Genomic DNA, 13782 nt, shown 5'->3' on the forward strand with positions numbered 1-13782 from the left:
CAGTGCCACTTCTGGCTTTTTCTGAGTAGTTTATTGGAGATAAAGAGTCTCACAGACTCCTGCCCAAACCTGCTACAAACCATGATCCTCAGATTGTAGCCTCCCAAGTAGGTAGCATTACAGGTGTGAGTAGCCAGCACATGGCTATTGGTCACATCTTTTAAAATTAAAAATGCATTATGCCAATAGTTTAATAGTATTTGTTCAGGAAGTATATTCAAACACATGGAAACTGATTTATAAGACATATTCATTACAGAATGGCTTGTTAAAAAGCAAGATTAGAGGCAACCTAAATGCTCACCAACCTACTCTAGTTAAATAAATTATAATTTACTTGGTGGACTATTACATAGCCATATAGAAAGACTGAAGCCACTCTAAGTGTACTAATAAGGAAAGATTTCTAAGATACAGATATTTAAGTTGCAAAATAAATGGCCTATCATTGCAAAAAAGGTACTTATTTCTTTGAATAAAAGCACAATATGTGCATAATGAAAATACATGTTAGGACATCTCTGATGGAACATGCAATAAACTGACAAGATGGATTGTTCCTTTTTTAAAATTTAATTATTTTTTATTATCTTTTAAGTAGTTGTAAAAAGCAGTTTCAATTCAACGTGTCAGTTTGTGAGTATAATGCATCTTGATAAATGTTTCTTGAAGATCAAATTCAGTGGTGGGGTAGTAGGAATACAAGGTACATGCTTTTTCTTTTAGTAACAGCTTTATTGGCATATAATTCACATGCCCTGAAATTCATGAGTACTAATGAGGTGTTTAATTCAATGTCGAGTACATTTATAAGTTGCATAATGCTCATCACATTCTAGCTTTGAACCATGTGCATCATCTTCAAAATGACTCTGTCCATTTACATTGCTTCCTCTTGCCCCTACCAGCCCCTTACTACTGCTTACCTACTTTGTAGCTTATACATTTGCCTTTTCTAGATAGTTTTTTCATTGGACTGCATATTATTTGAATTTCTTTTTCTCCAGTTTGAATTTCTAGTCACCTACTTGAAAATTAAAATGGGATTTAGTTGATCCTTTTGCTATTCCTTGGTCTCATAAGTAGCAACCGCATCATGAAAAAGTTAAATAGAACCTCTAGTACGATAAGCAGATAAGATGGAGCTAGAAGTGGAATTAAATCAAGCATTATGAACATGATCTCATTTCCTACTTTTATAGTATCAATGGACCTCATTTTCCTTTAGTATACACTGAATTTTACATTTAATCATTGTTCACATAAGTGTAAATCTCTGTAAAAGGTCAAAACATTTACCATTCAGACAGGAAAGAACACATCATTATGCTGAAAGTAAGAAGATATGGGTATGAAAATAATACTCTGTAGGCACATCACCTTTTTATGCCTTCTCTTGTCAGGAATCTTGTCATGTATACAAAAGTTGACTGTCCTCTAATGTTGAGATTAACAATCTATCTCACAGTTAACTCATAAAATCATGCAAATTTAGATTTGGATGGGGCTTTACAAATTTATCTATGACATTTTCCCCAGATTTATTTCTCTAGATACCAGCCAATCTAATTACTTTAGTGACATATTTAACCATGGGGAAAAAAAGTCTCTATATAGATTTATTTATATGAGTATCTTTGGCTATTAAAAATCCAAGGAGCAAATTTGTGTCCTGTTCTTCTCCAATGACTAATAATGTAATAACAGGAATAAGAGAGATGATGAAACATCCTTTATTAAGCATTATGTATTTACTGTAGCCAGTTGTTGAACTGAGAAGGTTCTCTTTACACACTAAATCATTTAGAATTTATGATAATCTAGAAAGAAGGCTCTATGTTAAGTTGCCTTTCTGGTATGGATATTTTTTCCTGTGGAGGACAGAGAACACATCTAAGGTCCTGTAGCTATCAAATGAAAGAGTTAAATGTGAACCCAGGTTTTATGCAGTATAGTTTTATGATGCACCTATCCACAGGGAATAAGTTCCAAGCCCCTCTTGTCCCAGCAGATACCTAAACTATCGATAGTTCCAACATCCCTATATACACTATTCTATATGTGCATACTTATAACAAAGTTTAGCTTATACATAGGATTGATGAGGGATTGATGACAAAAACTAATAAAAATCAAAGAACTGTGAGAACCACTATAATGAAAGTTACATGAATGTGTACTGCCTCAAAACATCTGATATTTTTGCCTTGTTTACAAAGAAGTGCTTTAATTTGGTATATCTAAATTGTCAGCATTACTCCTCTTATATTTTGAGAGCTTTATTGAGTAATAAAGGTTACCTGAGCACACAATGAGATACTGTGATGAATGAACTGGTTAACTGGAGGATAGCTTATAGAGCCTAGATATTCCAGACAGAGATGATTGGAATTAAATCTGTCTAGGGTGAAATAGAAAAAGGATGGTAAAGATCGTACTATGGTTTACTCAGAATGGAGGGCAATTTAAAACTTACTGTTTACTTCTAAGTTTTCCATTTAACATTTTAAGATCATATTTGGCCTGGACTAACAAACTACTGATGAATGGGGAAGGGAGCCTATCTCTGTCTATGGCTGTATTCATCGCATTCCAGACTCAAGCTGTATTTTGTCCTAGCATTGAATACTTTAGTTCATTTCATTTTTTTTAATCTCTTATTTTCCCGCCTTGACTTGTAAATAATGCCCTTAACTCTTTTCTACAGTGCTTGCTAAAATAAGCAAATATATGTTTGTTCTCCTGTGCTTTCTTAGGAGGAAAAAAAAAAAAACTGAGTTTTCAGGACAACTATACTTTCTTTTACCATGGGGATGGAAAAAATTGTTTCCTCCAGTAGAATAATTTGTCTTTGCCAAGATAAAGCAAAACGCCAAATAATATTGATTGAACCACAGTGTGTAAAGTAGGGGATTAATACTGTATGTAGTTTCTGCCCTTCGGGAGCTTACATTTTAATTGTTGAGCCCAAACTAGTATTTAATATAGTGAAGTTCCAATTAGGGGAGAAGCAGTTTCTCTAGAAGAGATACTGGAAAACTAGAGTCGGTATTCAAATGAACAGAAAATCGTACGGGGTATTTATTTCCCAAGACTTCTGGAGTGGATTGGGAGTGGGGTTGAAGGATGAAGGTGGGGAGAGATGGCAGAGGTGTCATCCACTGAGCAAATTTCTCTAGCAAGTGCCAATCCAAACTGGTCGAGCCTCTACTAGAAACACTATCGTACTATTAAAAAAAATACTACAGGAAAATGTCTACTTCACTATTAAAATTGCTATCTTGGTACAGAGGGCAAAATGAGTTTATTTGCATGGTCCATTGTGATGATTTTTACCTTACCCAATCAAAGGTCCCCAATCCTATCCCCATTTTCTTTCACAGCTCCATAACTATCTGCAGCTTTTGCTCAGCACAAACTCTTAACCCCTCACTCCACTGTGTCCAGAGTTCCCTTCCCCTCCCCCCATAACAGGTGCACACAAATGACCAACTGAAATGAGAACCAGGAGGGCTCCCACTTAGCCTGATCAAGTCCCCAGTTTGCAAGCAGAACTCTTGTTCCAGCCTGAGATGTGGCCCTGGCTTTCGGAAAGTACTACTTTTTACTCATCAGCCGGCCTGGCTCCATGGGGCAAGCCTTTTGCAGGGGAGACCATGAGAAAGGGCCAGGGAGACCGTCTAACAAAGCAATTCTCCACCCCAAGGCACCCCCAGGCCGGCTACATAGGTCAAGGGTCACCCAGCTGGGACTAGCTAAGGAGGAAATAGGGCTGGCTGGGCGTAATCATTGGCAGCCGAGGGCTTGGGACAGGCCGGGGAGGAGCCTCCGTTAAATTGCCCAGGAAGAGGAGGGGGAGCGCTGGCCCTCCCCTCCGCGGCCCCGCCCCTCGCAGCGACCACGCCCCCCTCTCGGCCCCGCCCCCGCCCGGCCCCGCCCCGCGGCCCGGCCGCTCAGCTCCCGCGGCCCGGCGCCCGCGCGCTCGGCTCTTTCCGCCGCCGCCGCTGCCCCGCGCGCCCCGGCACCTTCGGCAATTTCCGTCGGGGCCGGGCCGCCATTTTCTCGCCGCTCGTGTGGCTCGCTGGCTGCGTGGCTCGGTTCTGGGGAAGAGAGAAGCTTTGTCCGGCTCGGCAATGGACGGGTACGTGTGCGCGCCGGGGTGGAGAGGGGCGTGCGGCCGGAGGCGTGAGGGGGCCGGGGCCCGGGGGATGCGGGGGTCCGGGGCCGGGGGGGGGGGGCGCCGCGGCCCCTCCCAGGGCTGGGCTGCCGTTACCCCACCCCCGCCCGGCGCGCACACCCCTCCCCGCGCTCCCGGGCGCGGAGGCCGCGGCGGGGCTGGGGGGGGGGGCGCCGCCGGGTGTGTGCGGGGGGGGGAGGACCGCACCCGAGGAGGGGGGGACCCCCAATCCAGGGCCCGCGTCGAGGGGTGCGCGGGGCCCCGGGGCGGGGGCGCGGGAAGGGGGGGCCGAGCAGGCCGGGGTGGCGCGTTGAGGGGAGGGGGTGCGGCAGGTGTGTGTGTGTGGTGGGGGGGGACCCCGGCCGCTCCCCCCTCTCCCCCGTGTCCCCCGGCGGGGCGGGCTCGGGGAGCCGCGCGCGGGTGGCGGGAGCCCCGGGGAGAGCCGGCCGAGGGCAGCCGCCGGCGCCCCCCGCCTTTGTTGTCCTCCGACTGGCTCCCGGGGCGGGAGGCCGCACCGAGGCCTCTCTCTCTCTCTCTCTCTCGTGAATTTACGTATTTATCTTATTCGGCTTCTTTTTACAAAGGAATTAATTGGGGTGGGGGGAGGGGAAGGTGGGCCCTAAGACCAGGCAGGCCCCGCTCGGCTCTCCAGGCCCCCCCCACCCGAGATTTAATCGGCCTCCGCCCCCCCCACCCCCACTCCCCCGCCCCCCACTCCTCCCCACCCCCCCACCCCCAATAATAAAACGAAGTGGTTGAGGGCGACATCAGTCACACGGGGCCCAGGCCGACCGCCGAGGCCGGGCCCGGAGGACCCCCCCCCCCACCCCCCCACCGGGGTCGACGGTGGCCCTCTTTATTATTTATTTTTTGGTGTTTTTTCCTTGTCTACTTTAGTCAGTTTCGAGGGGGAGGGGAGGAGGGGAGGACACCCCCCCCCAAAGAACCCAAAGGCAGAAGCGAGGTGCGTCTTTTGAGAGCCGAGGGTGGGGGGTGGTGCTGGTAGGATGCTGAGGGAGGTAACACGCAGGCCAAGGAAGAGGTGTGGACCAGCCACGGGCTCCCCACCGAAGAACTGACTCTGTTTATCTCACTGTCAGAAACGGGGGGGGGTGTGGGGAGCACTTGAGGACAGAATGACAGCTCGACTATGGGTATTAAGGAAGAAGAAGAAGAAGAAGAAAAATAAACCCACACGGGGTCCCTTTAACGAAGCACAGCTGTTCAACTCAGTCTTGTCCAAAGTTAAAATCCGAATTTATTTTGGCCAAACCCAGAGGGTTTGGTGGTGTTTACAAAAGATACTGAGTAAAAGTTTTAACAGACCGAAGAAATCATCCTAGAACACTATCTTGAGAGATTGGGTGTTCCAGATAAAAACATAGGAGTTTGGAATCTATTCATCAAGATCAACAGAGGAAACTGATCGACTTGAGCTTCCCATCCTGTTATCTTACCCCTAGATTTCATTTAGAGTACTAAAGAACTGAGATATTAAATTGGTTACCTAGCATACTAGAATGGTAGGAATGCTATTACAATGTTTTGGGTAAAATCATTGAAAGTAAAAACGTTAAAATTATTCTTAAAGATTACCATGCGTTCCCCAACTTTGCTGTAGTGTTTGAAAGTTACTTGTAAACCAAGGTGATTAAAAAAAGTACAAAGAAGTAACCACTGTGTCTGGAAGTTTTATGAATGATGACTCTGGAAACTTGAGTCAAGCACTGATCATTAGAAGGAGGTTAAAACTTTTGTTTTTGTGTTTTTTCTTTACAGAATAGTCACTGAGGTCGCTGTTGGTGTGAAGGTAGGAGGTTATGTTTGAACATAATATTACTGCTTATTACTGCTTCAGTGCTAGAAAGAGTAAAGATACAATCACACAGCCTGCCTGAGGATACTAAAAATGTATCAATTAACAAGGATTGTTGAATATGTCATGGTGCAAGAGTTCAGTTAAATAGCTAACGAAGTGTTGTAGCTAACAAAACCTGTGCATGAAATATTTTAGTTTGTAAAATTAGAAAATCAACCATACTGTAAACTTCTAGAACTGACAGCCTACAAGAATAACATTTTAAAGTCACAGCAGTGCTCAATGCATGTTTTGTATTCATTACTCGTGAATACAAAATTATGTCATTATTTTCTCAAGGGAAGCAATGGTTTTAAGTAGATATATTTTTATTATTAAGTTTTGTAATTTTATTAATCTAAATTTTTACTCTTCTATTTTAAGAAAATGAAAATGTTTTGTTAGTAGTACACATTAAAATGATTCTGAGCCTTAAAAGAAAAAAGGTTAGACAATGTAGATTTGTGTCAGAAGATGAAGAGTTTTATTTATTAGGTCAGCCTTCCTCACTTTTTTGCCAAGGGAAACTCAATCTTTTAAACTTTAGTTCTTAACACTTAACATCTTTCATTTCTTTGAATATCTTTTAATGTCCTAATACAGGTTTTTTTTTCTTTTGTTTGTAAGCTTGTGGGTTCTTTCTGCCTATTAGAGCATGGTTCTTGTCTTTCACCAATTTTTTTTTTTTTTTGGCAGTATAGGGCCTTGAACTCAGGGCCTGGAGCTTTGAGTGTTCTCTACTAGACCCATGTTTCCACTCCTGAAATTTGTGCTAGTTACTTGGAGATGTCCATCAGAAGACTTTCTGCCCAGGCTGGGTTCATCCCCATCTGAGATCTTTTGGATCTCAGCCTCCTGAGTAGATAGGATATCCGGGGTTTAGCTTTTTAATTTCCAGAGCATGGCACAACAATGGGATTTACTGTCCCTTTACCCACTTCTTTACCTGCTCTCCTCCCAAATGTGAATAGTCTTGGGATTGCTATGTACTTAGTCCAGAGAGGTTGACTGGTTGGCATGTTTTTAAAAATTCTTAAATTGCATCTGTAATATGATAATTGTTTCTAGACTGGCGTTCTACCACTTGAGCACTGCCTCTAGCCTATAGTTCCTTAGAATAGTTTTGGTGATATTTTTCTCCTGCTCAGTAGTGACCTTGACCCTTCTCTGTGTCTTCATATTTAGGTTTATTTTTTGAGTGTAGATGTGGGGCATAATAAGCTTCTGGGGAAGGACATGTTGGCATTAACATTTCAAATTGCAACAGTTATGGTATTTGAAACAGTAGGTATTTGAAATAGTAGCTTTCTTTTATGAGTTCTGTAAAAGAAGAAATGTTGAAAACTTCTGCAAAACAATCTAGTATTAGCAGATGGGAAGAGTTTATAGACAAGAAAGGAGTAGCTAGAAAAGTAAGGACACTTACACCAATGGGTCCAGATACAAGGGGTTGGTTTTACCAGTTTTCTACCTTTGTAGTTCTGATATAAAAAAAATTAGTGATACAGAAATATTACCATGAAAGATTTCTTAATATAAAAGTTGAGGGCTGGGAAGGTGGCTCAGTGGTAGAGTGCTTGCCTTGCATGCATAAGGCCCTGGGTTCGATTCCTCAGCACCATATAAGCAGAAAAAGCTGGAAGTGGTGCTGTGGCTCAAGTGGCCGAGCACTAGCCTTGAGCTGAAGAGTTGAGGGACAGCACCCAGGCCCAGAGTTCAAGCCCCACAACCACCACCAACAACAAAAAAGTTTGAATAGTGGTCTTTTTGTGTATAGTGTTTTTAGGATAATGGTCAAAATCTTTTTTTTTTTTTTTTTTTTTTTTTTTTTTTTGTCGGTCGTGGGGCTTGAACTCTGGGCCTGGGCGCTGTCCCTCAGCTCTTCAGCTCAAGGCAAGCGCTCTACCACTTGAGCTACAGCACCACTTCCAATGGTCAAAATCTTTTACTTTGGTGTCAGACTTTTGTGTACAAGTACTTAAGTTTTGTTAAAAATGAAAAGGCCATTTTAAGTAAGTAGTACATGTGTGTTTGAAAATTTATGTGAAACATATTTCTCTTGACTTCCAGTTACATTTTTAGGTTTAATTTAAATTTTTAATTTTTTTTGAAATTAAAGTTATCTTACTCCACTAGGCATATTTTTCTTATTTCTGCATGTTTGTATCAATAGTCTGTTCTTTTTTGTTGCTCAGTAATATTACACTCTGGCGTATAGCAATATTGAACTCTTCATGGACATTTGTGTTTTCATATTGAAGCTGTTGTAAGTAGTTCCTGTATGTCTTTGTATGGGCATATGCTTTTATTTCTTGTGGGACTTACTGTTAAGATTGGTTGTATCATATGGTAAGCATATGTTTAACTTTTTAACTTTTTGAAAATTGCAGAGTTTTCCACAGTGATAGTACTATTTTACACTGCCATTAGCAGGGTGTGAGATTTCTAGTTTCTCCCCATTCTGTCAGCCCCTATTGTGTTTTTTTAGTCAGACTTTTTGGGAGATATGAAGTGTTAGTTATAACTAGTGGGAGTAGTCTTAAGGTTTGAACTCAGGACCCTTTGCGTGCTAGGCAAATGCTTTACCACTTGAGTCATGCCCCCAGTCCTACACACTTGGTTTTTTTCATATAGGATATCTTATTTGTGCCCTGGCTAGCTTGGGTCCTGACCTGTTTATACTGTGTTGACAGCCACTTGCCACCACATCCAGCTTTTACTGGTCAAAATGAGTCTCCTTGGGTTTCCCCTAGCTTCTGTTCTCCTTATCTCTGTTAGGACAATAACAGGCTGGAACTACCACATTTGGCTAGTTGTAGTTTTATTTTCTATTTGTGTGTGTGTGTATAAAATGATGAACCTCGTCTGAGGTGCATTTTGACAAAGTTATTGTCTTCATTTTGATGTTGTTGGTCCTGGGGCTTGAACTCAGGACCTGGGTGCTGTCTGAGATTTTTTTTATACTCAGGGTTAGTGCTCTTATCACCTGAGTCCCATTTCCGGCTTTTTTGGTGGTTAATGGAAAGAAGAGTGTGGGACTTTGCTGTCTGTGGACTAACTTTAAACCATGATCCTCAGATCTCTGCCTTATGAGTAGGTAGGATTACAGGTGTGAACCACCAGTACCTTGCTAGTTTATAATCTTTTGCTAAACATCTGTTTAAATCTACTCCTTTTTTGTTGGTTTTTCATAGTAAGGCTTCTGTCCTTAGATTCATCTTATTTCATATCTCTTGATGTTACTATAAGTGATAGATACTTTTAGAAATTTAACTACAATAGTGGTAGTATTTAGAAATACAAATAGTTTTTGAATATTTTTTAAATAAGCAAAATCTTTTTAGACATAGCATTTTAAAAATTTGATCGTATTTTCAAACTATTTATGTCCTGTTGTCTTTAGACAGTTTTCTCCCTTTTCTATTTAAGTACCATTTTTCTCTTCTCTATGACAGTAGTAAGATGCTGAATAGAAGTGGTAAGATTGGGAATCTTTACCTCATTCCTCACATTAGGGAGAGCACTCATTGGTACTATTTTTAGTTTATCTTCCTCAACCGTGATTTGTGATTTATACCAAACAAAAAGTTAAGGGAAGAATGTTATTCTAATAGTGTGCAATGTCTGAGGCTTCCACATGTTCATAATCATTTCATTGCTGTACATTCTCTCTCTTTTAAATTTTTAGTTTGTTGTGGGGCTTGAACTTAGGGTCTGGGCACTGTCCATGAGCTCTTTTGCTCAAGGCTAGTGCTTTACCACTTTGAGCCACAGTGCTACTTGAAGTTTGCTGGTGATTAATTAGAGATCCTCATGGCCTTTCCTGTTGGGGCTGGCTTTGAGCTGTAATCCTCAGATCTCAGCCTCCTGAGTAGCTAGGCATGAGCCACCGGTGCCCAGCTCTACAGTCTTTTTATTAGAGAGCCAAAAGAGACTTTTAGGAAGACCTTATCTACTTGGAGATGTAAAAAAAATCTCATGATTTTATTTAAGTGCCATGAAGCTATGAGAGGTTACTTCTGGATGATAGGATATGAGTAGGTTCCATTATTAAAGTAGTAGTCTTAATCTGTGCTTTCTAGATAGGTTTGGAGATGAGAAGAACAGAGAGGTACATGAAGGAATGGCAGAAGTTGTGTGGATTAACTGGTATAAATTTATAGTCACTGCACAGTGAGTCAAATAATTTATTGTTTTTCTGTAAGAATACTGATCAACAGATGTTTATTATGCACAAACTGCACCTAGCAAAACAAGTTACAACAACAACAAAACACAATTATTGTGTCTTCTAATGGAAGAACTAGTACCAAAAGTAGAAAAAGAATTTGGTCAAGTTTCTAGTTCTGACTGTTGAATTTATATTGGAGAACATACTGTATTACAATTAGAGTATAATCAGTAAGTGTGGCTGTGGTCAGGTCTGCAGAATCAATACCAGTAACTAGTAAGAGACAGTTAAACCAAACAGAATGAGAGAGAACTTGTAGACTAAAAGATAATTCAAGAGGCAGAGTCAACCTATCCAGCATGTAGTTTTTATTAGACCCTGATTCTTTCCACTTTAAAAAATTCCTATAAAAATACTATAACTTTTATTTGAAATGAGAACTTTTAATAAATAAAACATTTGATAATAAGTTTTTGGTTTAAAGTATTATAGTTGTATATATTTTTAAAAAGAACCCTTTTTATGTAAGCTCTAAGACTTACACATAGGAAGTAATATGCATTTCTGGAATTTATCACAACAGGAAGAGAAAAATGGACAGTGCTTTTATAATTTTTAGCTATGTGTTTTTGATGATAGCACTAATAATAGATAACTTTTATACTATCATGTTAAAGATTCATGATAGTGTTATGAAAGGATTATTGTTCAAAGTCTCCTATGTTAACTTTTAGTGTTGCTGTTTTTAAAGTCAAAACAATTGTAATAAAGTATGCCTAAATACTCATATTCATTACCAAAAATATGCCTAAAACTAATTCCATTCTTTTGTTCACTTTAAGTCAATATTGAGCTCCATATTTTTTGATAAAATATATTTGAATTTCAGGGTAAGTTAAGGATGATAGCTTTGTCATCAAAGTTGTGGCTTTTACAATTCTCCTTTTTATTAAAAAATTATTATAAAAGTTGTAGTGCATACAAAAGTAGAGGAAAAGTTGTAATATACTCCTTTCTGTTGAGAATATTTTAGCATATCTTCTGTGCTTTATATCATCTCGAGATAACTTAGTATATATCTCTAAGTAATAAAATCTCCCTAGTGAAAATGACCATGACATTGATACTATTGTTGTAATTAATAAAATTAAAAAAATTACTTAGTATTCAAAATGATTTTTGCCTTTTATGTCAGGAACCAAAGAAAGTTAATGATTTAATTGACATCTCTCTTAAGTCTCTCTCAATCATAAATCACTTTATCCTTCACTTTATCCTACCCTGTTTTCTTGTCTTTTCTTTGTTAGGGGAAATGAGTAGTCTACCCAATATTCACTTTCCTGCATTCTGCTGATCATACTTCATTTTATGTTCCTCATGTCTTCTGTATTTCCTCCAAATTTGTAGTTAAATGAGGCTTTGTGAAGTACAGGTTTAAGTTTTAGCAATATTTTGCAGATATTCCCATGTGAATTCTTGGTTTACCACTGCTAAGGAACAGAATGTCTAGTTTTCTCTGTGATAACATTTATCAGTAGGTTGAGGTATTGTCAGCTTGATGGATTTATTACAGAATGCTCCCATCCTCCTTTCACCAAATAGTTTTTTTAATACGTTTTTTTATTGGGAAAATACTGTACAGAGGAGTTAATACAGTTAATGAGCAAGGTAATGAGTACTTTTTTTGGGGGAGAGGGGGTCCGGTCATGGTGCCTGAACTCTGGGCTTGGGCGCTGTCCCTCATTTCTTCAGCTCAAGGTTAGCGCTCTACCGCTTGAGCCACAGCACCACTTCCAGCTTTTTTCTTTTTTGCTTATGTAGTGCTGAGGAATAGAACCCAGGGCCTCAGGCTTGCAAGGCAAGCGCTCTACCACTGAGCCACCTTCCCAGCCCCAATAAGTACATTTTTTATCCAGCATTGTTGCTGACTCCTTCATTTTTCCCCTACCACCCCTTCCCTCCCACTTTCACAATTACACTTCCCTCCTTTGCCCCTCCCCTGCCTCCCCAACTAAATTGTAAAGTTTGTTGTTCAACAGTGTCTTGTACATCTCATTGTTACAGTGGGTCAACCTCTATAAATAGTTTTTAGTAGTGAGTGATTGCATAATCGAATTGGTTATTCTAAAAAATGGTAGTTTTCCTTTTCATATATTAGGTGAATTTCTCTATTAGCTCTTAAGAACTTCATGAACTATTTGGTAACAATGAAGTGCCTTTTTATAAGAAAAAAGCAGGGTAGATTTTCTAAACTATATTCCTGATGAACAGCCTCCATTGTAGCTTTTCCTTTTATTATTGTTGTATCATTGTGAAAGGTTCTAACACTAAATTGCCTAAATTGTTTCATCTTGATCCTGGTTGGACCTTGGAATACTAGTAATGTTGAAGCAATTATACTTTTTTGATCCAGAGCTTTAATAAACTATTTTTGGAAAAGTACTGGTTCCATATTGTGAGTTCCTTTGAAACCATGATAATGCGGGGGGGAGTTCTAAAGTGCTAGGTTATATTCCAAGACCCTTCCGGTTGATAGTTAGCATTTAAAAAAAAAGCAGAAATCAATTATATTCCTGTTACTTCCAATAATACTTCAGGTTATACATTTTTTTGCCTATTTGATTTTATATTTGAGTTTTTGTACACTAAAAAGATCTTTAAAAAATGCTGTTTTAAGCATTTTTTTTAAAAAGTAATGTTAATATTATACTAACATTGTTATTAGTAGTCACTTTTATCTTTAGTTTATTCCGCAAAGCAAATATTGTGTAATTGCTGTGTGTTAGTTTATTAAAATAAATCTAGATAGTGTGGAGATGCAAGGATAAAGTTGAGACTAAACCAGATAAAAATAGTTAATAGCAAGACTGAAAATAAAAAAGTCAGCTAAGTGTGGTAGCAGAGGCAACGGTAGGCTAATCATGGTTCCAGCCCTGAACATAAACTAGATCCTTTCTGAAAAGCACACTTGCTAAAGCATAGAGGGCTGAGGTTATGGCCCAAGTACAAGGCCCTGAGTTCAGAACCCAGTACAACCAAAGGAAGAAGGACATCTCTGGTTTTAGCAGATGGTTTGAGTTGTACTTTTTAAAAGTCAAGATTGTAAAGCAAGTACATTTAGAGAAGTCTGCCAGACCACTGCTGTGTAATCTATTCTGTGTTTCTTTCTCCTCTATTTTCATAATCCTGGGTTTATCTTGTCAGTATGTTCTTCCCATCTTCTTCTGTGTGGCTAACACAGTATGTCCAGTCTTGACTTCCTTTCACCTAAGGATACACATCTTGGAAGTCACTGTTTCACTTTTCCTTCCTTAAGGCATAGTAGTCTGGTAGACTGTTTCCCCACATCACCATTGCTCTACTACAGGTTACATGGTAGTAAATAGCTTTGTGCATACTCACTTTTGCCGGTGTATTTTAAAAGCCAATATTTCTTTAGAAAAGCTCCTGCATGTGGAATTCTGCTGGACCAGCAGGTAAATACACATTGCTGTATTTGTTTTTTGTTTTGTTTTGTTTAAGTGTAGAAATTACATTTTGCTATCTAGAAAGAATCCCACAGTCTGCCCAACAGAG

At 39.8% G+C, this 13782-nt stretch overlaps 1 protein-coding gene across 4 annotated transcripts in view; it reads left to right on the plus strand.

Moving 5' to 3' along the window:
* Positions 1-3966: 3966 nt before the first annotated feature.
* Positions 3967-13782, plus strand: part of Ptbp2 (polypyrimidine tract binding protein 2) — a 48015-nt gene continuing 38199 nt past the window's right edge. For 3 of the 4 annotated variants that reach the window (XM_070007735.1, XM_070007736.1, XM_070007738.1), the window contains exons 1-2: positions 4037-4141; positions 5957-5987. In XM_070007735.1, coding sequence (XP_069863836.1) covers positions 4134-4141; positions 5957-5987 — 39 coding nt within the window. In that variant the 5' untranslated portion in view covers positions 4037-4133. Of the gene's footprint in view, positions 4142-5956; positions 5988-13782 lie in introns of all 4 variants that reach the window. The other variant, XM_070007737.1, reaches the window with a different exon arrangement.

This window comes from Dipodomys merriami, unplaced genomic scaffold (genome assembly GCF_024711535.1).
Source record: "Dipodomys merriami isolate MVZ:Mamm:240054 unplaced genomic scaffold, mDipMer1.0.p SCAF_7, whole genome shotgun sequence".
NCBI lineage: Eukaryota > Metazoa > Chordata > Mammalia > Rodentia > Heteromyidae > Dipodomys > Dipodomys merriami.